The sequence below is a fragment of the Rhinopithecus roxellana genome, chromosome 11, assembly GCF_007565055.1.
Source record: "Rhinopithecus roxellana isolate Shanxi Qingling chromosome 11, ASM756505v1, whole genome shotgun sequence".
Classification (NCBI taxonomy): Eukaryota; Metazoa; Chordata; class Mammalia; order Primates; family Cercopithecidae; genus Rhinopithecus; species Rhinopithecus roxellana.
The window spans coordinates 128,632,405-128,656,855 of NC_044559.1; the positions used below are offsets into that span (position 1 = coordinate 128,632,405).

General features: G+C 41.0%; 1 protein-coding gene across 3 annotated transcripts in view; it reads left to right on the forward strand.

Annotated features, from left to right (window-relative positions):
• The window catches only part of KCNMA1 (potassium calcium-activated channel subfamily M alpha 1), a 304,426-nt gene that overhangs the window by 136,572 nt on the left and 143,403 nt on the right, over positions 1-24,451 (forward strand). For all 3 annotated transcript variants that reach the window (XM_030941176.1, XM_030941175.1, XM_030941177.1), the window contains exons 12-13: positions 10,922-11,031; positions 22,714-22,782. In XM_030941176.1, the coding sequence (XP_030797036.1) occupies positions 10,922-11,031; positions 22,714-22,782 (179 nt within the window). The remainder of the gene's footprint in view (positions 1-10,921; positions 11,032-22,713; positions 22,783-24,451) is intronic.

Genomic DNA, 24,451 nt, shown 5'->3' on the forward strand with positions numbered 1-24,451 from the left:
TGAGAAACTGGATTTTACCAAGACCCTTGGGTGATACACATGCATATCAAAATATAGAAAGCACTGGACTCCATGTTTCAAAGGACTTTTATTAAGTAAGCCCTCAGACACATCCATGGGTAAGACCTTGTCAGTTTGTTAACAGCAGTGGATGGTGGGATTCTCACCAAACTGTCTAAAATAGTAAAGATCCTTCAAAGGCACAGGCAACTGTCTAGTTTTTTTGTGTCATCAAAAGCAAGCTCCTCATTCCTATGTGGATTCAAACGTTCTAACTCCCTTCCTCTTCTCCCAGTTTTTTTTTTTTTTTTTTTTTTTTTTTTTTTTTTTTTTTTTTTAAAGATTGTTTTGGCCTCAATTTTAGAATTTAGGGGTAATGAACTTGCCAAATATCACCTTCCCTGGGCTCAGTCTACTTCCTGTTGAATTGTTGTTTGACTTTACTTTGGAATCTGACAAATGAAGGCAAGGAGAAGACAAGGAGGGCTGAGTCACAAGCGGAAGATAGAATAGGCATGAGATGGGGAGGGACGGAGCTTCCTCTCCCAGAGGAATGCAGGCAGAACTTCTAGCTAGTAGGAATAACTCCAGTTAGATTGGTGGCAATATACCAGTTCTTGAGGGTTTTGTCTTTCAAATTCAAGCCTCCAAGTTATTGGATTTAGAATTTAGAAAACCATAAGCTACTTGCTAAGAAGCCCAAGATGTTCCGTAATGAAAAATTTCCCAGAAAATATTGCTCATACTAAGAAGCTTTTTGGAAGTGTAAAAATGACCCAGTTATGCATACTCCCTGGTAGATCCTAAGAGTGCAGAATTTTTTTCCACGCTCAGAAGCAGAATTGGTTGACTTCATGTCCCACTAAATGCTATGAAGTTATTCATGCTTCCTTATGATTAGGTGCCTGGAAAAATTGTTCTTGTTTGTTTAGGTCTCTTTCTCCAGTTTTATCTTGCTTAGTTCAACTCAGCAGATATTAACTTAGCGCCTCTTATTTGCAAAGTACTGTGCTGCTCGTTCTAGAAGATACAGAGCTGAGTAAGACAGCCCTTCCTTTAAGGAGCTTTCAGTCGATATGGAAATGGAATTCTACTTCATTGTAGTTCTCTTCAGATGTCAGGGGAGTCAAATGCTGTGATGGTACTTAACGCTAATCACCACACATGGAGAACTTACTAAGTGCCGGGTACTGTTCTAAGCATTCTGTACTGATCATCTCATTCAGCCCTTACTGCCTCCTGAGAGATGTGTGCAGTTACTATTCCCATTAAAGCAGGGATAGCACAGCACATTGGTGAAATGAGGAAAGGCCTCAGAGAGGAGGTAGTTTATGACTTGAAAGTTACAGGAAGCATTGGATTTTGACAACTGAAAAAGGTCATAGAGAGACATATTTGTGATAGAAGGGTCAAGGGAAACAGAGATTTCAGGGTGGGAAGTCAGGAGAGGAAGTTTTTAGATTAGTATTTCCCATCTTCTTGAGCTGCTCCTTGAAATAAAGGATTCTGTGATGAAATACCATGTTCTGGCCGGGTGCGGTGGCTCACGCCTGTAATCCCAGCACTTTGGGAGGCCGAGGTGGGCGGATCATGAGGTCAGGAGATCGAGACCATCCTGGCTAACACGGTGAAACCCCGTCTCCACTAAAAATACAGAAACAAAATTAACCAGGCATGGTGACGGGCGCTTGTAGTCCCAGCTAGTCGGGAGGCTGAGGCAGGAGAATGGCATGAACCCAGGAGGTGGAGCTTGCAGTGAGCCAGGATCGTGCCACTGCACTCCAGCCTGGGTGACAGAGCCAGACTCCATCTCAAAAAAAAAAAAAAAAAAAAAAAAAAAAAAAGTCATGATCCCCCCTTGGAGATTTACAATTCCTCTTAACATGTTAAATACTTTAAGGAGCTTTGCACTAAAAGTAAAATAATAAAATTAAATAAAACAAGTTGGCTTTGTTAAATTCTGTGCTTCCCAAGTTTATTTCATTCATTCAGAAACTATTATTGAGCTATGACTATGTTTGACGCATGGTTCCAGGCAGTGGAGATTCAGGTAAAAATCTGTGCCTCCAACATTTCCCACATTTTAGTAGGGGCCACTACAGAATCCCCTCCTCATTCTCCTTTGTTTCAGATAACACCTGCTATTAAGTTTTGTCAAGTTCATTCTGTGAAGTATTAGTTGAGAATAATTCTGCCTTTCTGGAGCAGGGGAAATTGTGGGAAGTTAGATTTTTAAGACAGAGTGGTGCCATGTTGTGAACCAGCACAGTTCCAAGTGTGGTCCATGGTCCATGGATGGGGACTGTGAGCTGTTTGATACTCATCCATGATGAGTTAAGTACAGAAGATGAGAGTAAGTGCTTAGAAACTTTCAAAGCAATTGGATGGATTAATTTTATATGGATTGTGAATCTATGATAAAAATTTTGGATTTGTACTTCACGTATTATCTTTTCATTTTATTTTTTTGTAATTCTTATTTATTTATTTATTTATTTATTTATTTATTTATTTATTGTCTCATCATGTTGCCCAGACAGGTCTCAAACTCCTTGGCTCAAACGATCCTCCTGCCTTGGCCTTCCAAAGTGCTGGGATTACAGGTGTGAGCCAGTGCCTGGCCTGTAATTCATTTTTATTAGATTTTGCAAAAAAATGGATATTAGAAATAAAAGCTAAACCCTGTTCCCTCATCTCAGATGGGGTGAGAAGGGCTGCCCTGGAAAACCCTGCATGCGAAGCTGAACTATCCTGAGGTTGGTTTGGCAGATACCTGCCTGAAAACATTTACTTCCTGCTCAATTTACCCAAATAATTATTTTCAGTGGTATTTTTAAGAAACCTTATTATTTGAAGGACGTGTAAAGATGTTCTTTACTGTTAGCAAGGTTGCGAAATCAAATTCCTATTTGGACAGAGAGTGAATAGACCCATCTTTAAAAAGGTCTCTTAGCTGTAAACACCTTTTCTATATTGCAGAGAAAATTAAGGAGAGGGTGGCAAAACCTTCTACACATTAAAAAGAAAGGACCCGTTTTCTGCCACATGTGTAACACTTTAAAAAAAATTTCTCGGCCAGGCACGGTGGCTCAAGCCTGTAATCCCAGCACTTTGGGAGGCCGAGACGGGCGGATCACGAGGTCAGGAGATCGAGACCATCCTGGCTAACACGGTGAAACCCCATCTCTACTAAAAATACAAAAAACTAGCGCCTGTAGTCCCAGCTACTCGGGAGGCTGAGGCAGGAGAATGGCGTGAACCCGGGAGGCGGAGCTTGCAGTGAGCTGAGATCTGGCCACTGCACTCCAGCCTGGGTGACAGAGCGAGACTCCGTCTCAAAAAAAAAAAAAAAAAAAAAAATTTCTCAATAATTATTATTTTAAAAAGTTCTCATATCACTCTTGCTGTTAACCCCTCCTTTACCTTCATTTCCTTGGGCACTCTGTCTTTCCAGAAATAATCCTGGTTGGGATAATGGAGTGAGGGAAAATGCCATGTATTCTGGCGCTGTCTTTTAATCTCTCTCTGAACACCTCATGTGGGCTGATTCTTTTTTCATAGTGCCTGATGGAAGAAATCTCATTTGATAGTCTGCAGCCTACTTGTCTGGGAGTAAGAGATTTGGCCCAAGTCCACTCCAAAATTAATATTTGGAGTTGTTTATTTATTTGTTCATGGCTGAAGCAACCAGTTTTCTGGCATTCCATCAAATCCCCCCAAAATTGTTTTAACTGACATTGTCCTGAAGCCTTTGGAAAAATCTGAGATCTTTTTGTCCTGTTCACACATTCTGGAAAATGCTCTCTGAAATAGGCCATAATTGTGGAATGCCAAATTGTTATGGAGTCCCTGAAATCCAAGCAACTTTCAGAAAGGCAGCTGAACTGAGTCCACATCCAAGAAGTTCAGCGTTGGGATGCAGTTTGGCACAGAGAAGAAATACATTCTGAAAAGGTGCAAATCACTATTCTCTTCTGCTTTCTTCCTTTGTATTCACCTTGATCACTAGTTCGCTCCACCCCAGAAAGCTGTGCAGCAAGACATTCTCTGTGCTGGCACCATTTGGACCTCAGCTAGCAAGATTCAAACATTCATTTTGTTTATTCTATGAATTGCTTTTAGGATTTGCAATTATACTGAAGAATGAAGAGGCTAAGAAGAGGTGGAGAAGGAGATAACCACATGCCCTTTGATAAAAACTGGGGCAAGTTTGTTGACATTGGAACATAGAGGGAAATAGAGGAGGAGAGAATCTGACAAGTCCCATGATGAAGTCTTCTTAATGCCTTGCTGGCCTTAACATCGTACTTTTCAGCAAGAAATGAGAAAACGCAAGATTCAATTAAACTTTTCCCCTTGACAGAGCATGCTGTTGAGGAATGGATACAAATGACCCCCCATCCATTTTAGTAACCAGCCCAAACATTCATCAACTAGAGCCCATCAATTTTGATTTCATGTTTAGTATTGTAGGCAAAGACTTGACACATTTTGTGGGGTTTTCTTGGGGGATGGGGTCAAGATAAATACGTTTTAATGGCATCTGAGATATGCCAGTCAGTTCATATGACTGCATTCTGTTTCAGACAATCTTATTATAAAGGACAGTGACAATGTATTGTGTAATTTATATATATAAATATTCATTCAAATGTGGCTAATTCTTATTAAGCACTTCTAAGATTTAAAACTGTGGATCCTTTACAAGAAGAATACTCACTGAAAATTCAGATAGACTTTTTAAAAACAGTGAATGTAATAAGTTCTTGTGAATACACTAACCTTCTACTAACCATTTTGGGCAGTGTTAGTGTGTATATGTTACGACTCATCTCTTCTTATTGCAGCTATTAACATAATGGTCATTGGTTTTTTATAATTTCCTTTTAGCTCTTTACTTTTGATATGCATACTATAATATATATTTGGATTAAAAGAGTATGCCTGTTTTCAATTAAATAAGGACTGGTATATGACAGTCTTTGGAATTATTTGTATGACTTCACGGGTAGAGATGGACTTTTGCAAGATTATTTGGCTGTAATCAACACAGTTATTCAGACTCTTTACTGGGAACAGAAATCCTGACGGCTGTAACACACTCCCAGCCAGGAGAGTTGAATTTTTCACATTCACTGGGCTGTTAGCATTAGAGAAACACAGTTTCACTCTAATCAGAGGAAGCATAAAAAATAAAAGGCATCATTACCAACCCACCATTAGTGACACATGCGGAACGTGGGATCAGGAAGGTATGACTTCCCACGGAGCCAAGGCTGAGGTTTCCAGTTGGAGGGTATATTTGATGGGGGAGCTGTCTGCTCATGGATTGGTGTGAAACCATTTGCTTGGGAGGTTCAACTAGACTGGTTGAAAAATTAGATAATGAAGAGTAGATAAATAAGACAGTAAGAGGTGTAGGCAAGCTAGTTCATTGGCTCAATCCCCTGTTCTCACTGATGATCCCGTGTGTATTTGATGAATAAGGACCCACAGAGCATCACCTGCTCATCTTTGCTAGGCACTCTTCTAAAACAGCTGGGGTTTGATGTGACAGCCAAAGGATAAATTGCTGCCTCAGGAAATGCTCTGCCTTTGACTGATTGCTGAATGGCTGGCAAATTAATTCTGGCACCTTTCCCTAAGTCATTTTGGTCCCATTCCTTCATTTTTTCTGCTGAGAAGTGTGTCTTCACATTACAGTTAAAAATACATTGACAACACAAATGTGGGGAACAGCATGTACTATTTTAGGAAAGAAGTTGTAGGCTAGGAAGGTTCCATTTTGTGTGACAGAAACCACACTTTTATGCTCTGAGAGGAGGCTTGAACCACCCTTTCAGCTAGAGCCAAAATGGATTATTACTCCTTGCTAGATGTCTCTTAAAGTCACGGGCTACAGAGTTTGGGCTTTTGAGTGCTTGACGGGCTTCGGTTTTGAAATTTGTTATTTCCCTCAGGTACTTGTACGCAGCAAATCCTCCCCGTCTGCCCAAATCCTAACCCCTCTATCTTTGTGTTGGATGGTTAAGAGTGTGAACTCTGAATCCTGTTTGTACCACGGATTCACTTTGTGACTGTCAGCAGGTTTCTTAACCTCTCTGTGCCTCAGTTTTATCATCTATAAAAGGGGAATTCATAATGACAATAACTCCCTTCACCTGGTCCAGATTTCTTTGTTCACTTTCATTTGCTTAGTATTAAACACAAGGTTTTATTTATTTATTTTAGAGGCAGGATCTCTCTCTGTTGCCCATGCTGGAGTGCAGTGGTACAATCATAGCTCCCTGCAGCCTTGAACTCCTGGGCTCAAGCTATCCTCCTGCCTCAGTCTCCTGAGTAGCTGGGACTACAGGGGTGTGCTACCACATTTGGCAAATTTTTTAATTTTTTGTAGAGACGGGGTCTTGCTGTGTTGCCTAGGCTGGTCTCAAACATCTAGCCTCAAACTTCCTGCCTCAGCCTTCCAAAGTGCTGGGATTACAGGTGTGGCCAAGGATTTAAATTCAATATATTTTGCACTGACTTTTTTTCTGTCCTAAGAATGCATTGTATGAGAAATGTACACTTTTGTTTTTGCTTTTCAAAAATAAGTCGAAGATATCACACTCGAGACTTAGAATAGTAACCTTGATAGAAGGTGACAATTTCAGCCCTTGGGTCGGTATAAAGACTGAGGTTCTGTTGCTGAGTTTGCGATGTACTATGATGTCATGACTCTGGGTTCTCACTCCTGACTCGTCTGATGTGATCAGCCTATTCCTGTCCTTGTTCTGGCATGACTTAAGGATTAAATGGTCTCAGTATTAATTATAATTACTGATTCTCCTGCTCTTATGTTTTACATAAGGGTTTTAAAAATCTTTTTAATTGTGATAAAATACTCATATAAAATTTGCTCTTAATCATTTTTAAGCATGTAGTTCAGTGGTACATTCACATGGTTGTATGACCATCACTACCATCCACCTCCAGAACTCTTTTTATCTTGTAAAATGGACACTCTGTCTCAGTTAAACAATGACTCCCCATTCCCTCTCCCTCCAACCCCTGGCAACCACCATCCTACTTTCTGTTTCTATGCATTTGAGGACTCTAGGTACCTCATGTAAGTGGAATCATAACATAGTTGCCCTTTTTGTGATTGGGTTATTTCAATTAGCATAATGCCTTCCAGGGTCATCCATGTTGTAGCATGTGTCAGAATTTTCTTCTTTTTTAACACTGAATAATATTCCATTGTAAATTACCAGACTTTGTTTATCTAGTCATCTGTCCATGGACGGTTGGGGTGCTTCCACCTCTTGGATATTATGACTAATGGTGCTGTGAGCATGAGTGTACAAATGTCTCTTTGAGATCCTTCTTCCATTTCCTTTGAATGTATGCCTAGAAGTGGAATTACGAATCCAGTGGTAATATTATGTTTAATTTTTTGAGGAACCACCATACTGTTTTCCACAGTGGCTGTGCCACTTTACATTCCCACCAACTACATACAGTGCTTGAGAAGATGACAGTGTAATTCAATTAGCAATTTTAGCCTCTTTTAAAAGTGAAATTCCTTTACCAGAAACCTCAAAAACATATTGACTATCCATATGGAAATAGTGTTAAAGATGTGGAAATCTTAAACAGATGGCGATGACAACGGATTTAAATGCCCCAGCATTTATTCAGTTGATTCGATGCTACTAGGTCTAGTGTGTAGAGATTATCTGCAGGTCTACACAAGGATGTGGAAGAGGCATTTTGTTTTCTAGAACAGTCTGTACTTTTTTCTACTTATTTGACTTTTAGTCCTCAAGCATTTCCGATTAGCCACAAAGGCAAACTTGCAGGAAAAAAGATATGGAAAAATCATTAAAAGTCAGATATATGTGGTCAGGTATATCATAATCAGATATATCTGGTGCTTTCTCCAGCAAAGAGAAAAATATGGGGAAGTAGATACCAGTTTTGATTTAATCAGAAACTAGAACAGATCCTAAGATGAAAAATACATGCAATCAATAATTGCTGAATGAATGACTCAATAAAACAATTTTTGCTAAATTCAAAACAAACATGAATGATATTGTTACCCTACAAAGAGTGTGTTCCTTCTTATTTAGAAAGTTTAGTGATTCACCTACAATAAAATTTGGTATAAAGAATAGCTTCATTAGGACACAAAGGCATGAAATTCTGACCAAAACTAAAAGAACTTTGTTAAAACCACATTAATTGAGGAGTACCACCAATGATCGATAATAAAGGTTTATATTTTCATTATTTTTGATAATCAGTTGTTGTATTTAAATTAGACCACAAGCAACACATTATAAAGAACACATATGAAAAGAACAGGCCGAATTCTTTTACTTCAGGAATACTATTTGCCCATAAGGCTCTAGTATGGGGATTTATAATTAGTGAGACCTCATATAGTATCCCATTCATTAATAAAACAAATTATGCTAATACTGTTTCCCAAATATTCTATATTCCAACATTTTTTTACTAAGGCAGATTAGGCTTTCTTCAAATTAGTTAGAGTTAGTGACCTTTGCTTATAAGTCAAGCATATCTTTTATTCAAAAAAAATTATTGAGATCCTGTGGTTTGGAGAAATTAAAAAGTTCATGCTTAGCTAAACACATTGCAGTTAATTTTTAAAATCATACCATTTAGCAATAAAATTGGTTGAGTGACTTTTTTTTAAGGACCCCACTCTGGGGAAGGCCAATTTGTAGATAAACAGCTCATACCCAGCAGCACTGCCTAGCTAATGTCTCACCTGTGGGAGTAGGTTGGAAGCAGCTCAAACAAATGAGGTTAACCTACATAATCTAATCACCCAGACTGAGCAAAAAAACAGACAGAAAGCACAGAGTCAGGGAGCCTTCAGTTTATTTCTAATTTTTTTCCGGCTTTTGTATGCTGGAGTATCACCAAGTAGATGGTAGGTGTGTCCTTGCCCACTGTTCCTAGGTCCCCTTCTGATCCACTTGTTGCATTTCTCCCAGTTAACTGATTTGCCACAGGCAAGATGCCTTTGAATACAAGATCAGCACAAGACGTTCTAAAGAACCACTTCCTGTTGGTGGGGTGGCTTCCTCTCATCTTCCTCTTACCCAAGCCCCCACTGGAAGGGAAGCCTGAGAGGTTGCAGCCAAAGACACACAGCTTGCCCTCCTTCCCTCAGGGAGGCCTGTGAGATCCTTAAGCTCCCGAAGTGGCTCAACATTCTCCTTGTAATTCACCAGTTTCTAAAGATTGACTCCATTGTAAGCCCGCAGCGGTGGTGCACGCCTGTAATCCCAGAATTTTGGGAGGCCGAGGCCAGCAAATCACTTGAGGTCAGGAGTTTGAGATCAGTCTGGCAAATATGGTGAAACCCTGTCTCTACCAAAAATACAAGAATTAGCCGGGCATGGTGGTGCACACCTGCAATTCCAGCTACTCAGGAGGCTGAGGCAAAAGAATCTCTTGAACCCAGGGGGCAGAGATTGCAGTGAGCCGAGATCCCACCACTGCACTCCAGCCTAGGTGACAGAGCAAGACCGTCTCAAAAAAAAAGAACATTTACTACACTGTGAAATCCTTCCAGAGATACCTACCATGAAAAGGATTGCTGGGAAAACCAACTAAACTTGACTACTTAGAGAAAATGCATATTTTAATGAAATTTGGAGCAAGACCTCTCTGAAACTACATTTTACTTTTGTGATACTCCTTTTGAAATTTGGAGCAAGACCTCTCTGAAACTAACATTTTACCTTTTCTGATATTCCTTGTGAGGTCAGAAAAATCTGTCATTTTGTGCAAAGTAGAAATATACTGTTTCATTATAATATGTACATGCTCGTTATAAAAGCCTTCGACAATACAGGAATCTATAGAGAAAAAAGTATCATTCTACCACTCAGAGGTAACAACTGTTAGTGTTTTGATATAAAGTTTCCTAGATTTTTTTTACGGCTTTACAAATACTCAGATAACTATAGGGCATCTAAAAAATAGGATCAGATTATATACACTATTTTATAATGTGCCTTTTTACAGAATTTATACATGAACAGGTATACATTTTCATTATAATTTTTAATTGCTTCTTAGTATTCCATTGTATGTGTGCCATTTATGGTTATTTCCCATTTTTCATGAATAGAAAGGATGTTCTTGTATGTTTTTTTAACCTGTATTTTCCTGTTTCTTTGCTATGAATACTTAAAACGGAATTGTTGTGTAAAATACTATGTACTTTTATAAACTTTTATAGTAATTGCAAAATTGCTCTTCAAAACAGTTGTATCAATTTCCTTGCCCACTAATGTTGTGGGTGAGTGGCCATGTCTCCACACTATTAGAAGTCATACAGATTAAAGACTGGGTACAGTGGCTCACACCTGTAATCCCAGGACTTTGAGAGGCAGCGGCAGGAGAATCACTTGAGGCTGGGAGTTTGAGAGAAACCTGGGCAACATAGCAAGACCCTGTATCTAAAAAGAAAAAGAAAAAGAATTGCCAGGCGTGGTGATGCACACCTATAGTCCCAGCTACTCCAGAGGCTGAGGCAGGAGGATTGCTTCAGTCCAGGAGTTCAAGGCTGCAGTGAGCTATGATCCACTGCACTCCAGCCTAGGCAACAGTAAGACCCTGTATAAAAAAAAAAAAAAAAAGAAAAAAAAAAGAAAAAAAAAAAAGGAAAGAAATCACACAGGTTAAAAAAGAAGTGGTATTGTAGAGGGCACACATTTTATGAATTTAGGGTCATTGAGGGCTTTATATGGGTGCAGAGGTTGTGTTCCTGATTGCCGAAAAGGTCACCATTATCTAACCAGTGCATTCATTTGTTTGCCTGAGAGTATAACTCAGGTTTCCCTTTTACAGCCCACCGTCATATTTTAAACTCTCCGCATGTGTTCCTTTCCTTCAGATTGAGGAAGACACGTGGCAGAAATACTACTTGGAAGGAGTCTCAAATGAAATGTACACAGAATATCTCTCCAGTGCCTTCGTGGGTCTGTCCTTCCCTACTGTTTGTGAGTAAGTGACCATTAACTGGATGCTCTTTGGCTCTCAGGGATATCGAATGTGCCCCTTGCAAGAAAGCCTCCCACCTCTGCTGGGTACAGTTGGAGCACTTGACAATTGCTAAGGGTATCCTGTGTGCTCGGCCCCATGTGAGGAACAGAAGGGTGGGTCATTACATGGTCTCTGCCTGGGGAATTTCCACTGGCCCCACTTTTCTTGACAGGCCTGAGAGTCTTGGACTTGGATTCATCATTTATGCTAACTTATGAACTACAGTTATCCTGCATGCCTCCTGTGATGTAGACACATTTATGAACAGTGGCATAAACCCCTGCCTGTCTGATTCTAATAGGGCAAAACAAATCTTGCCAGCCCCTCAATGAAAGGAATTTTAATCTGTCTTCCAATCAAGTCTGATCATAGAGACAACAGAGAAGCTACTGCAATAAAGCCATTCAAAGTGCTTTCACCCTTTGCTGAGGAAATGTGGAACCAAATATACAGAAGGAGGCCTTGAGCCCCCACAGAGGCAACTGCCATGTTATAATAATAACAAGTCTTAGCTTCTGTTTCTACTGGCTCAGCAGGATGGATCAAAGCCACCTGCCATGGCCACTGCAGGTAGAATAGATGGTCACCTATGGGGGATGACCTCAAGAGCTCTACATGTCTGCCGTGAGGCATGACAGTGCCTCAGATTCCTCACTTAGAATCCTCATGTCTGTAATTGCAGCACTTTTGGAAGCTGGGGTGGGAGGATCACTTGAGGCTAGGAGTTCAAGACTAGCCTGGTGTCTTGAACCAGGTGTGTGGTGGCACACACATATGGTCCTAGCTACTCTAGAGACTGGGATAGGAGGATTGCTTGAGCCCAGGAGGCTGAGGCTGCAGTAGGCTATGATTGCGCCACTGCACTCCAGCCTGGATAACAGTGAGATTATATCTCTAAAATAATAAAAAAATAATACTCTCAGATGTTGAGTTTAAGATGAATGGGGTCTTTGTGCCCATTGAAAACACAAACTCCCTGAGGTTGGTGAAACATTAAGCCTGATCTCCTGACACCTTAGCAAAGGATTTGACAAGTGTTCTTCTCACTGGGGAAAAACAGGGGGATCTGGGAGCTCACTGGGCTGAGGAAGAAAAGCCATTTGCTTGCGCTTCCTGCCTACTTACAAACCAAATCACCTTCCCGAAAGAGAGGTCTGAAGACATCCAAACAAAACCGATTGGGCTTTACCACAAAGGAGAGGACAATCCTGGGTGCCCTTGGCCTCCTCTGTATCGCGGTTTTCTTTCTGTATGCAGGAGGGAGGGAGGCAGAGCGCTTGGTGGCTTCGTGTTTACCTGGAGCCTCCTGTCACTGAACACAGCAGGTGCACTCTGTCAGTCCCTGGGCCCAGACCCTAAGCAATCCAAAATGGTTTGGCTGTTTACTGAAATTTCTCACCCTGTCTCTAAGCGAAAGTTTAAATGCTAAATGGACTGGAAAAATGAATAGGTAATTGATTCGGAAGGAGTTATTTTCTGAAAATGGATGCCCTATTGTGACTCCCATGTGTGCCTTTCTTTGAGAGCTATTTCTCTTCCTGCCACTGAGAGGAGTTAACCATTCAGAGGCATTGGGTCCTGGAACACTGAGGCTGTCCCAGGGGATCTCCCCCTCCTTGGAGCTTGCTTGGCCTGCCTAGGATAGAAAGCCCTGGGGGAAAGCAGGCTTTTTAAAGGAAGCTAGTTTTATAAAAAGGCAATTGAAGCCTTGTCTCTCTAATGTGGTGGTGGTCTGAGCACATAGACGAGCTGCCAGCGCCTGCAGGGAGTCTTAGGCTGGTGAGGGCGTCAGCAGGGGCTCCGTCAAGCCCCCTTCCTTGGCTGTGGGGTTTCCCTGGCCTAACTGGTGTTTGTGTCCAACAAGAGTGCTCCCTTCCCAACCCCCAGGCCCTTCTTGCTTTTCCACCCTTCTCTTACTCTGCTCCTGGTAACTGAGTGGTTTCCTCTCACGGGTAACTTGGAGGGTTAGGACTGCTCCCCCTACAGGCTCTAAATGAGATACTCACAAGGTACGTTTGACTACATTAGTGTTTAATTTCATAAAAACTAATTGCTGATATTTCAAAATAGTGGTATTTCACGTAAAAACTAGATTTCTGGCTTCTTTAGAAAATCTAATGTGACAGTGCAAGACCTACATTTCCTCTGAATGCTAACTGGCTCCAGTTTGATGCAGCAAAGGGGTTAGTGTAGTCATGTAGTCACTCCTCCCTGATATCTTAAACCAGGCCAGATTCACACATAAATCCCAGGCCTGGCCCTGTGGATGTGTGAGTTTGCCAACCCTGACCCACTGGGTGGTATGGAACTTCACTGGCCTTCAGCCAGCTCAAGACCTGGCACTAGTGGCTCTGTGAATATTCCCTTTGATTGATTTTAGTATTTGGAACATGTCCCAAGGAGGAGACAAATTGTTGTCAGATAATTTAGTATTTGCTCAGTAAAGCTTCTGGAATATATATATATATCCCACTTCTGGGGGGATATATATATCCCAAAATATATATATATCCCACTTCTGATGTGAGTGAGAATGTGTACAACTTAGTGCTACTATTCGTTTAATACAATGATACAGCAGAGGTAGAAATGATCAATAAAGGAAGGACATTTAATGAGATTTAGGAACATCCCAAAACATTGAAGCTCTCCTCAAGCATTTGATTATCTGGAGGCTTAATTATCTGTGTTTTCTACTTTAAATTAAAGAAAAGCCATAACTCAAAGTTACCAGCAGTTTAATGATAACACTCTTCAATTCAGGTTAATTAAAGCACAGCCGTAATTAGAGTGTAGTGTTGTACATCACTGGGCTGGCACGTAAGTATTTTCATTACAGTAAGAATTGGCTATTCAATTTCAAAATGACATAAAGGATGCCAAAATATGTTTTAAGCTGGTTCACAGAGAAGAAAAAGAATTGGGGAATATTCTGAGTATCATAAAGCACAGATAAAATATACAGATTTTCAGAGCAGTTTCTGTAATTATGCGCTGCACTAAAACAATATGCAGCCAATAACATCTTAAAGCATGGAAAGAAATAAATGTACTTTTTCTCTGGGCTGGCAAAATGCTCCCTTGCAGGGTGGGATTGGGAGAGCTTGGAGTTTTCTCAGAAGCTAGGAGAGTCATTCTATGAAAAGATATGGGAGCAGGATGTAGGGGTGAAATTTGAGGTTGTTTCCCAAGAGAACAGGAAGGGGAACAAAAGAGGCAGTGGAGGCAGAAGGTCCTGCCACCCCGAAAGCTATCTCTATCAAAATTTCAAGCCAAGAGATTCTCAGTGTAGCCTTCAGTCTGTGGCTGAAGGCCCAAGAGCCCCTGGCAAATCACTGGTGTAAGTCCAAGAGTCCAAAAGCTGAAGAACTTGGAGTGTGATGTTCAAGGGCAGGAAGCACCTAGCACAGGAGAAAGAGGAAGGCTGGAAGACTCCACAAGTCTAGTTCTTCCACATTCTTCTGCCTGCATTATCCTAGCCATGCTGGCAGCTGATTAGATGGTGCCCATCCAGAGTGAGGATGGATCTACCTCTCCCAGTCCACAGACTCCAGTGTTAATCTCCTTTGGTAGCACCTTCACAGATACGCCCAGGAACAATACTTTGCATCCCTCAGTTCAATCAAGTTGACAATATTTAACCATTACAGGTGCTTACCCCAATTTCCTTCTCTGAAATAGGAGTGCTATGACTTATCTGTCAGTACTGGTTAATGTCTTTTCCCCCCTCCCTCCTCTCCTTTTCCCTCTACCATTTATCTTTCTCATTGAATATAAAAGAAGCACTTAGACAGAAAGAAACACATTGCGAGCTATATGTGTATCCAATTTATATTTACTTTTAACCTTTAGTAAATTCTCTTATCAGTTAGTCACCAATTAACCAGATATTTAATGAATTGGGATATGTGCATCATTGTGCCAAGCTTGGTGCCACTTCTAGAGGAAACTGCCTACTAGATTTGATCAAATATGTGTGCATGAAAAGATTAATAGGAATACTTACAAATGCCAACAAATGCCAAATAAAATATTCAGTTTGCCTGGGTTGGCTGCCTCCAGAGTTTACGGTCCAGCTAAGGAACATAGTACCCATCCTCAGAAGACCTAGGCACCCACTGATAAGTGCTTTGGTAGATGCACACAGCTGGGATAGAGATGCTGAGAGTTATAGGGACATCCCCCTGTAGGCTGGGGGGACATGGGGGTGTTTCCTGGAAGAGATGACATTTGAGCTGTGTCTTGTCAGTAGTTTTGATTCAGATGGGGGATAAAGAAGGAAGAGGATATTCTAAGAGGACACTGCGCCACGCAGTACCATAGGGAGCGCTCTCAACACATAGGTCTCCGAGATTTTCCAGTTAGAGCAAATTGATTTCCGCTTTAGATGAGAGAAAGAGATGCATCAGATTTATTTTGACTTGTGATTTTTTTTTTGGAAACTGATAACAGTGTTTTTTATGCGCATTTGCAAAAGTGAGGGTGCATTCCCCTACCCCAGGGAGGGCAGAGGGGAGGGGAGGGACTGGACAAGGAGGAACTGCAGAAAACCACAGGTTCAGCAGTTGGGCTGCCTCAAGAACACTGTGTTCTAGGTTCTGAATTTCACGGTGAGCTTGTTAGTTGGTCATTCATCATTTGCAAAATATAAAAGCTGAATTGTATCTGGTTTTACAGCTCAGAGGGGATTAGGACAAAAGATGTATTTAAAATATGGTGTGTGTCTCTCTCTGTCCCTCTGCAGCTGATGGAGCAGTTAAAATTCAGATTTGATGTGGAGCATTTAATGCCTGGGTAACTTGGCGAACTGTGATCAGATCTTCCCCAGCTGTGCTGAAGGGCAGGAGTTCTGTCCCCAAGCCCAGGGGCTAGTATGGATGCTACTGTGCTGGTTTAAGAGTGCAGGGGGATTCTCTATTCCCTCCTCTACTCCCTGCATTCAGTGCTCCCCTCCCAAATTCAGAAAATCATGCTCTCAACCTATGTTGTTTTGCACAGACAGATCTTTAAAAACCAGCAGCTTGGGGAAATTTAAAATTTAAGACTGCCCGGAGAAAGCTGGGCTTCTTGCCCAATGAAAACTGTAGCTAGTTTAACTTGAGTTCTGTGAAATCATTAGTTTTTAGAGAAAGACATCTAAATTTGAACATGGAGCAGAAAGAAACCAGGCAGACCCAATTGTTATATGGTAGATTTCTTTAGCCTGACTGTAAAAATGAACATTTTAAGTGAATTTATGGAGAGACTCAGATCTCGCTCGCTCTTTTTTTTTTTTTTTTTTTTTTTTTTTTTTTTTTGAGATGGAGTCTCACTCTGTAGCCCAAGCTGGAGTGCAGTAGCGTGATCTTGGCTCACTGCAACCTTGTCCTCTGGGGCTCAAGAGATTCTCCTGCCTCAACCTCCCAAGTAGCCTCTGGTCCCAAGGGACTAGAGGCACGCACCACCACACCTGGTTAATTTTTTTGGAGTTTTAGTAGATACAAGGTTTCACCATGTTGCCCTGGGTAGTCTTGAACTCCTGAGCTCAGGCGTTCCACCCACCTTGGCCTCCCAGAGTGCTGGGATTACAGGCATGAGCCACTGCACCTGGCAGATCTCATTTTTTAAAAAATATTTTCCCCTCACAGAACTGGCTCTATTCATCTACTGGTTTGGGGAGTACTGTAATTAGGGTTGAACATATATGAATAGAGATGTGAATACAGTATTCGTGGTTATTTCTACTACAGAGACCCAAGAGGTGACCTTCTATGTGCTTGTGAATAAACTGTTGACGCTAAAGTCTATTGAAATCCTCAGTAACAGGCTACTGAGGCAGTAGTGGGTCCAGAATTCTCTACAGAGGGGTCAGGGAGGGAGTCCTGTTGGAAATGGGGTGGACGCTTGGGCTTTGACTCAACATTGGGTTCTCATAGCAAACACACAGTTTTTTCTTTCATTTTATGTTTCTCATTAACAATAATAGCAAGGCTCTCTAAAAATGCAGTTTCTTCACACTTTAGGCAAAAGTTAATTGTCTATATTAAGTAATGTATTTTTAAATTCTAGAGTCTTAGGTGTGCTAGTGGAGATGGTGTGTCTGTGTGAGTGTGTGTGTGTGTGTGTATGAAAGAGAGAGAGAAAGAGAATAAGAAAGTGGGGGGGGGGGGATATTCTGAAACCTTCCCACTCCACTCCTATCAAAGCTTCATAGAGAAATAGAGTCTTAACATTTCCATGAACATTTTAAATCACTTCTATTTTCTTGGTGCTGAGTCTTGGAAATCCTGATGTTTCAAAGTTTCTTTACCTAGATATTTTGATTTCTAGGACCTGTCATTTTAAATTAAAGCTCCTGAATGTGAATCTTTTCCATTCCAACCCGTTGATCCAGAAGACCTGGTTTCCCAACGTGCGTTGTTTGTATCCGTATCTACTTCAAATACTTGTCCCAGTGTGACATTCCTGGGGCCCTCTGGATAGCTGAAGAGGGGCTGATGCTTCGGGTGGGCTGGGTTCAGGGGGAATGATGACAGTTGCTTCTTTCGTCCTCCCTCATCTGACTTGTAGGGTGAGTCCTCTTCAACAGCCCCAGACCTCCTCTTTGTATGTTCTTCCTGAAGGTGCAAACTCTATGACAGGTTTCCATGTTTAATTCACACCAGCAAGTAATCTTTCCAGTCAAGGGGGCTGATTTAATGGCAAGAACAATTTATTTCCCTCTGGGTAGACAGAAACAGTTGGACTCTAATTCTTAAGAGCCTTTGTTCAGGAACATCTGGGTTGAAACTACTGTAGTTAACAGATGATGTTGGCAGTAAAAAAAAAAAAAAAAAAAGGCTTTGTATAATGTCGCTGTCAAATTTGGTAGACCTCTACTTAATAATTATCAAGAAAGCAATCTAACTTGTTATTACAACAGTTTTATTGCCGATTGCGGGCTTAAGACCTTTTTGTGACAAGTGGCATTTTTTCTTGAAAAAAGAAGTCATTTCTATTCCCCTGTAATTATTTTTGCAACCAGCAACAGCTTCCTGCATTGGACATATTGGGACATTTTATTTTAGAAACCAAGAATTAAATTATTGCTAGCTTATGGCCAATTTTATCCCATTTATCACATAGTGAAGGCTTTCTTGCTTCCTTTTTTCCCCTTACCTCACCTCACCCTGCTTCCTGATTTCACACCAATCCTGTATATGTTGAAACACTGTAAGTTGAGTAAAGGCAGAATTAGAATAAGGATTAGATGGCTAATGCCCATTCTTCTTTACCAAAAAACGGTGCTGAGTGATGCGAGTAAATGTTTAACCAGAGAACATCAATTTTGAGTAGACTGAAAGTATATATATTCTTGAAAATGTAAGGGGTACATAAGGGCATAAGAGGGTCTCTAGAAGGTCCCAAGGACAAATTGCTGTGTTTTAGAATTGGACTTGCATCTTGGCATTGTGGATCGAAGGCAAAAATTAGATTCTCAGAGCATATCACTACTTTTATTTCCTTCTGTATCCTTCCTTTCCCATCTGTCCGCTTCTAACAAATAAGACAAGCTAAGAAGCAGCTTATTTCATGATTCTGTACTGACTTCCAAGCTTTCTCTGCATAGACTTTCCTAGTTTGCCACTTTGTCTTTTCTCCATCACTCCAGCCACTTATGAGATTCACTCCCCATTCATGCATGCATTTATTTATCCAGCCTTTGCTGAAGGCTTACACTTTGAACTTTGCAAAATGCCAGTGAGGGAAAGCATGCATCCTGTACAGGAAAAACTCAGTCTAGAGGGAAGAGATAAGTAAATAAGTCATTACCACACCAGCTCCCCTGTTCACTCAGCTTGCTCTGCTCTTCCCCACGGGACACCTCCAATAGAGGCTGCATCTCTGCAACAGGATGCAGTCCTTAAGCCCAGGATTGTGACATTGGCCAACTCTCTGTGGCAGGATCTAACAAAAAAGTGTGATTTGAACACTCACAGAGGGAGCCATAGCTCTGCTTCCAGTGTAAATCATGGTTTATTATACTTGATTTGTATTCTGCAATATCCAGAGGATACCTATTATAGTAGGGATTAAAAACTTAGATACCTGTAAAGTTCAGGCAGTTAGCAACAAAGAATGAAGAGTGAGGCCATCTGAGACAACAGAGAGTGGTGGGGACTGTGGCACATTGGAGAACAAACATCCCATCCAGAGGGATAAGTGCTTCACACCCTTTTAGCCATGTAGAATGTGGTGCCAATGTAGCCATATCTGATTTTTCAAGGAAAGCTGAAAAGCCAGTTTTTATGTGAATTCACTTGTTGGCATCTATTTACAGTTTTTTAAAAAACACTGTACTTACCAAACAGAATGTGTCTGCCTGTTGGGCTTGTGACTGCCACTACATTTCCTCTCTTCTGATGAGAAGCATCTGTGCAGCACATTGCATCAAAGACTTGATTTCTACTTTTGGCGTTTTACATAAAAGTCAGTTGACCTTGACCTAATTGCTCTCCTCTGTTTGGACCTCAGTTTGTCATCTGCCTAGAAAGGGCAGAATCAGCCGGTCTTGAAGGGCTTGAATCTGAAAATCTGTGTTGTGGCACGGCTTGCCTATGTTCTCTCTGTTCACATCATTCTATCCCTCTCCTTTCCTTTGGCCAGTGGGCAACAGCTTGTTTTGGGTCAAAGGACTTCTTAAAAAGGGACTTCTATAAGGCTTTGGAGAATCATCTTAGGTATGGATTTGAATGTTTTGACGTTATGGATTTAAAACTGGAAGAGGACTCAGATCTGCAGGACCATCCCGTATAAGGTTAAAGAATGAATACAAGGCCACATAGATTTTAGGACTTTCTTGTAGTAGGAAACTCTTTTCTTTTTATATCCAGTTGGTAAATGGTACTGTAGTAGCTAGGAAGACATAATTCACCATTACTGTGAACTATTACTTCCCTTCTTACCAGTGGGATTAGGTTTATAAAAGCAATGATGATATTTGATCCCATGAACTACCAGAGTCCCAAATTGGACTGGTCATTGCTCATAGGATATTAGCAAATTAACCTTTGCACGATCCATACTAAGTTTAAGATCAGCCTTCTCCCTGATGTTTTGGTATTTAACTACTATTTACATTGGTAAGTGGTTACTTAATTTGGTAATTTGGTTCAATAAACATTGCATAAGCTACATATATATTTTTAAAAGCAATTTAAGTTCCAGAAGTAACAGTCCCATAAAGGGTACATGTTATCAGTGCTCTTTGGGACATAAATTAAGGAAGGCATTTTCCAGCTGTAGTCGGATATGTGTGTTGGTGTTTCAGCAAGCTGCCCAATCAGCACAAAGCCCAGGTCATTTGAATCTTCTGGCAGGAATCAGAAAACCTGCAAATCACAGAAGATCCCAGATATGCCTGGATAGAAGTGGTCCTTTGACATCTGACTGTCTGCTGAAAACAGTGCTGGGGACCACAACCTCACATGTAGGAATGAGCAATTGGTCTCACTCCCTGGAGAGCATGAAGCCTTCAGCAGTACTTTCCTTGAAAGCAACACATCCCCATATCCAGCACATCTGATTATGTCACTTTTCTATTTTAAACCAACTAAAATCCCCCAATTCCACTTATAATAAGCTGCAGACTCCTTGCTCTGGAAAGCAAAGACCTCATGATCTTGTTCCCACCTCATTTCTTGACCTAATCACTGTCACACTTGACTTTGCTCACTCAGCTGCAGTCTTACTGGATTTATTGCTGATCCTCAAACACCCAGCGCTCTTCCCTGCCTTAGGGCCTTTCTGCTTGCTGTTTCTGCTTCCTAGAAAGCTCTTTCCCCATATCTTCTCATCATGCTGTTGGGCTCCCTGCATCCTCAGAATGCTCCTCCTGAACCGTCACAGATGATATACCTCTTGTGAGTTACTCTTTATATTCTTAGGTTATTTTATTTTCAACATAGAACTTGTCATCATCTAGGAATTTATTATTTATTCACTTGTATATTTGCTTATTGTCTGTCTCTCCCAGTACAAAATAGGCTTCACTGGAGATCGAGATATAGTGCATCCTGCCAGGTATCAGCTAGACACCTTAGGCAAGTTACATTGACTTTCTGAAACTTGGTTTCATCACGTGTAAAATGGAGCTATCAATAGAAGTCTGAATAATTGGGGTAATAGCTTTCTCTTAGGGATATTGAGGGGATTAAATTGAACCACCAGGAAGCCCTCCCCATATTGTGACCCATTACCTTATCCCCCTTACAATGCTGGAGCTGAATAAATAAGCATAAACTCATTGTTCAATCTATCAGTTAATCAATGTTCTATTATTCAGAATGGTAATACTCATTGTAGAAACTTGTCGTACATCATGTATGTAATTATTTTGTTTATGTGAGCTTTTATTCTATAAGTATGTAAGTGTATGGTTTCATCTAATTGTATTGTGCCATTTACATGTTCATGTCTTTTTATATATTTGTTCTATTTACATGTTCATGTCTTTTTATATAATATTATTTGTTGATCTTATATCTTGCAATATTCTGTGAAAAGCCATTTAGAATGCTAATACTATATTGCATTGTACTTTATTGCCTTATTATTGGACATTTAGGTTGTTTTCTATTTTTCTACTCTGTATAAATAATACTTACTCTGAACATCTTTAAGCATAAACATTTTACTGCACCTTTTGTTATTTTCTTAGATTTGAAACCCAGTAAATGGAAACCATTTGTTTGTTTAGCTTCTCTGTATCGGTGTGTCTATTCACTATGCACTGTGGAGAATTCCAAACAAGTTCAGGACTCTTAAGGAAGTTGCTCTGGTTAAGGAGACAAAGTTCAGACACGTGAAACAGTAGGGAGCGACCGTAGCCAATATAAAATTAACTAAAGGCTCAGTGATTTGTTTACAGATAAGGTGCTGGGAGAGTTTTGAGAACAGAAAATCACAGGGTAGCAGAAGCTGGAGAAGACCTACTGCTTGGAAGATTAGAGTTGACGTGGCCTGGAACGATGGATTGGGAAGAAAGAAGAAGGGATGGGGAGTGGGGGATGCACAAGGGAAGGGATGGAAACAGGAACAAGCCAGCCTTAAAGCAGTCTGCTCTGCAGTTGAGAGCACCAGGCAGATGAGGTGAGACAGCTTGGATGGAGCCAGGAGTGACGATGCCATCGTCATGTGCTGGGCACCTACACAGAGGCCAAGTATTATTACCATCATTCCAAGCACACAGGGGTCTGTTCAGAACAACAATATGAGCCATTTTTACAAAAGACTGAAATGGAATCCAAATAACAGGTCCAGCTGGTCCAACTCTTTCCCTCCCCCTGTAGTTAACATTTTACTACCCGACCGAGTAACTAATGAATCTGGCCCAGTGTAAATCCCCAGGCACAAATCCCTGCTTGGGCTCTGTGTCTAGACAGCCAGACCTGAGTGCAATTTGCACTTTGAGCATCCAGCACCTTATCACTTGCAAGAAATCAGGTTTAACAGGGAAGATGGGGAGGTGCTGCTTCCACCCCTCCCTTTGGCGCAGTGCCGGTGGAATGAGGATCCCCCTCGGACAATGATTGCATTAGGAGACTGAAAGATCGTCATAGTGTTTTTTATGTGGCTCTGGTCATTCAGAAGCACTGATTGGGAGGCTTCTCCATCTCATTGCAGGCTGTGTTTTGTGAAGCTCAAGCTCCTAATGATAGCCATTGAGTACAAGTCTGCCAACCGAGAGAGCCGGTAAGTTTGCGGTGACCCAGCGGCCGGCTGACACTTTTGGTGGTGAGAGTGCATTCTGAGAACGGTCGGTTCACTTCTGCTTTCTTGTGAATTATTTATCTGCATGGAACCATGTAACACCTCTCTGACCCTAGAGCACATTTCGAGGGTCCCCCGGACACTGCAGCTTCTATGCCAGACCAGCCTGGCATCCAAAGCCCTGCTGGGCATTCAGAGAGTGTTTCTCCAGGGAAGAGGGATGAGTCCTACAAAATATCTCCACCTGATCATGCCGACCTGGGCTTTTCACCTTCTAAGTGTTAAACCAGACCTTAAAACCCTTTTTTTACTGCTGTGAGCAAAAGGCAGGTGGACTCTGGCCTCCTTTACAGCAGCCTTGGGGTAGAGCTGTGAGGGGAGACACCAGCTCTCTTGATAGCCAAATTACAAGCAGCCTATTGTGTACCATATGTGCTTCTCCCGGTGCAACCAAAATCCAGGTGGCAGAATATCAGCTTCATGTAAATGAGCCAGGAGAGTGGGGCTCAGAGGCAGGAGCTCTCTTTATTTATTTATTTTACACTTAATTATGTGCAAATCAGACTGATGAGGGACTGTGTCTGGTTGAAATAGATAACATCCCAGTCAATATATGAGTTCATGCTGGAGGTGGGAAGCATCATGCTAACAAAAATTTTTGCTGATGGAGTACTGTACGCCTTACAGATAAAATAGAGAAGATTTTTTTGCTTCCCAATTCTTGTCAATAGTTTTGGAAGAAAGAGAGCTCATTGAGAAATGCTCAAGCTTTTGTTCTGTGAAATGACACCCATAGTCTATTCCTTATAGTTCATTTTTTTGATCCTGCAGATGCCCAAATGTAGAGTGCAGATCCCTCCAACAAATACCTTAATACCTGAGCAGAGTACAGGGGAAGACTAGACATTTCCTTTTATCATCATCTAAGGAGTTTTCCTTATCTGGGTGAATAACCCAATATAGCCAGACTTTCAAATGTACAGTCTGTGTCTATGACAAGGCAAAACAGAAGAAAAGAAAACACTGGATTGTAAACAGATCAATCCAATGTTTTCTTTTACGTTAACTACCAGATCAGATTGCTCACAAAGTCAATCTGATCAAATGTTAAGCTATTTTGAAAACCCAAATCAACCAAAAGGAAGAAAAAATGGTAGATTTGGTGGCCATATGTAGAACATGGCTGTAGCAGTTAACAAGTATGTAGGTAGATAAATATTTTCTTTTTCATGTTGGCAAAGTGAAGAATATTATTTGCAAAAACTGAGAGTCCTGGTTATTTGTTGTTCAGCAGATGAGGTGGAGTTTTCTGGGATTACTGTTTACCCATGTTTTTGCCAATACTCACTTGTACCTGTGTAGGGGAACTGTTTGTATCCTGGATTTTTGCAAATGATATTCTCCGTGTTGCCAAGTCAGCAAATCTTGGTGTAATTCAATGTTCTCTATTTACTTTTGTGCATCTTTCAAACAAAAAGATCATGATGTGGGTGATGTTGATGCTGAATAGTGTTTTTACCATTCTGGAATAATCTGACTGCAGGAGATTGCACCCTGAACCTTGAGCAGTTGTCTCTCATTCATTGCCTTTTGGTCCCAAGGAGACAAAAAGAGCGAAAGGCTGTTAATGGTTCATCGTGAACTCAGTGTC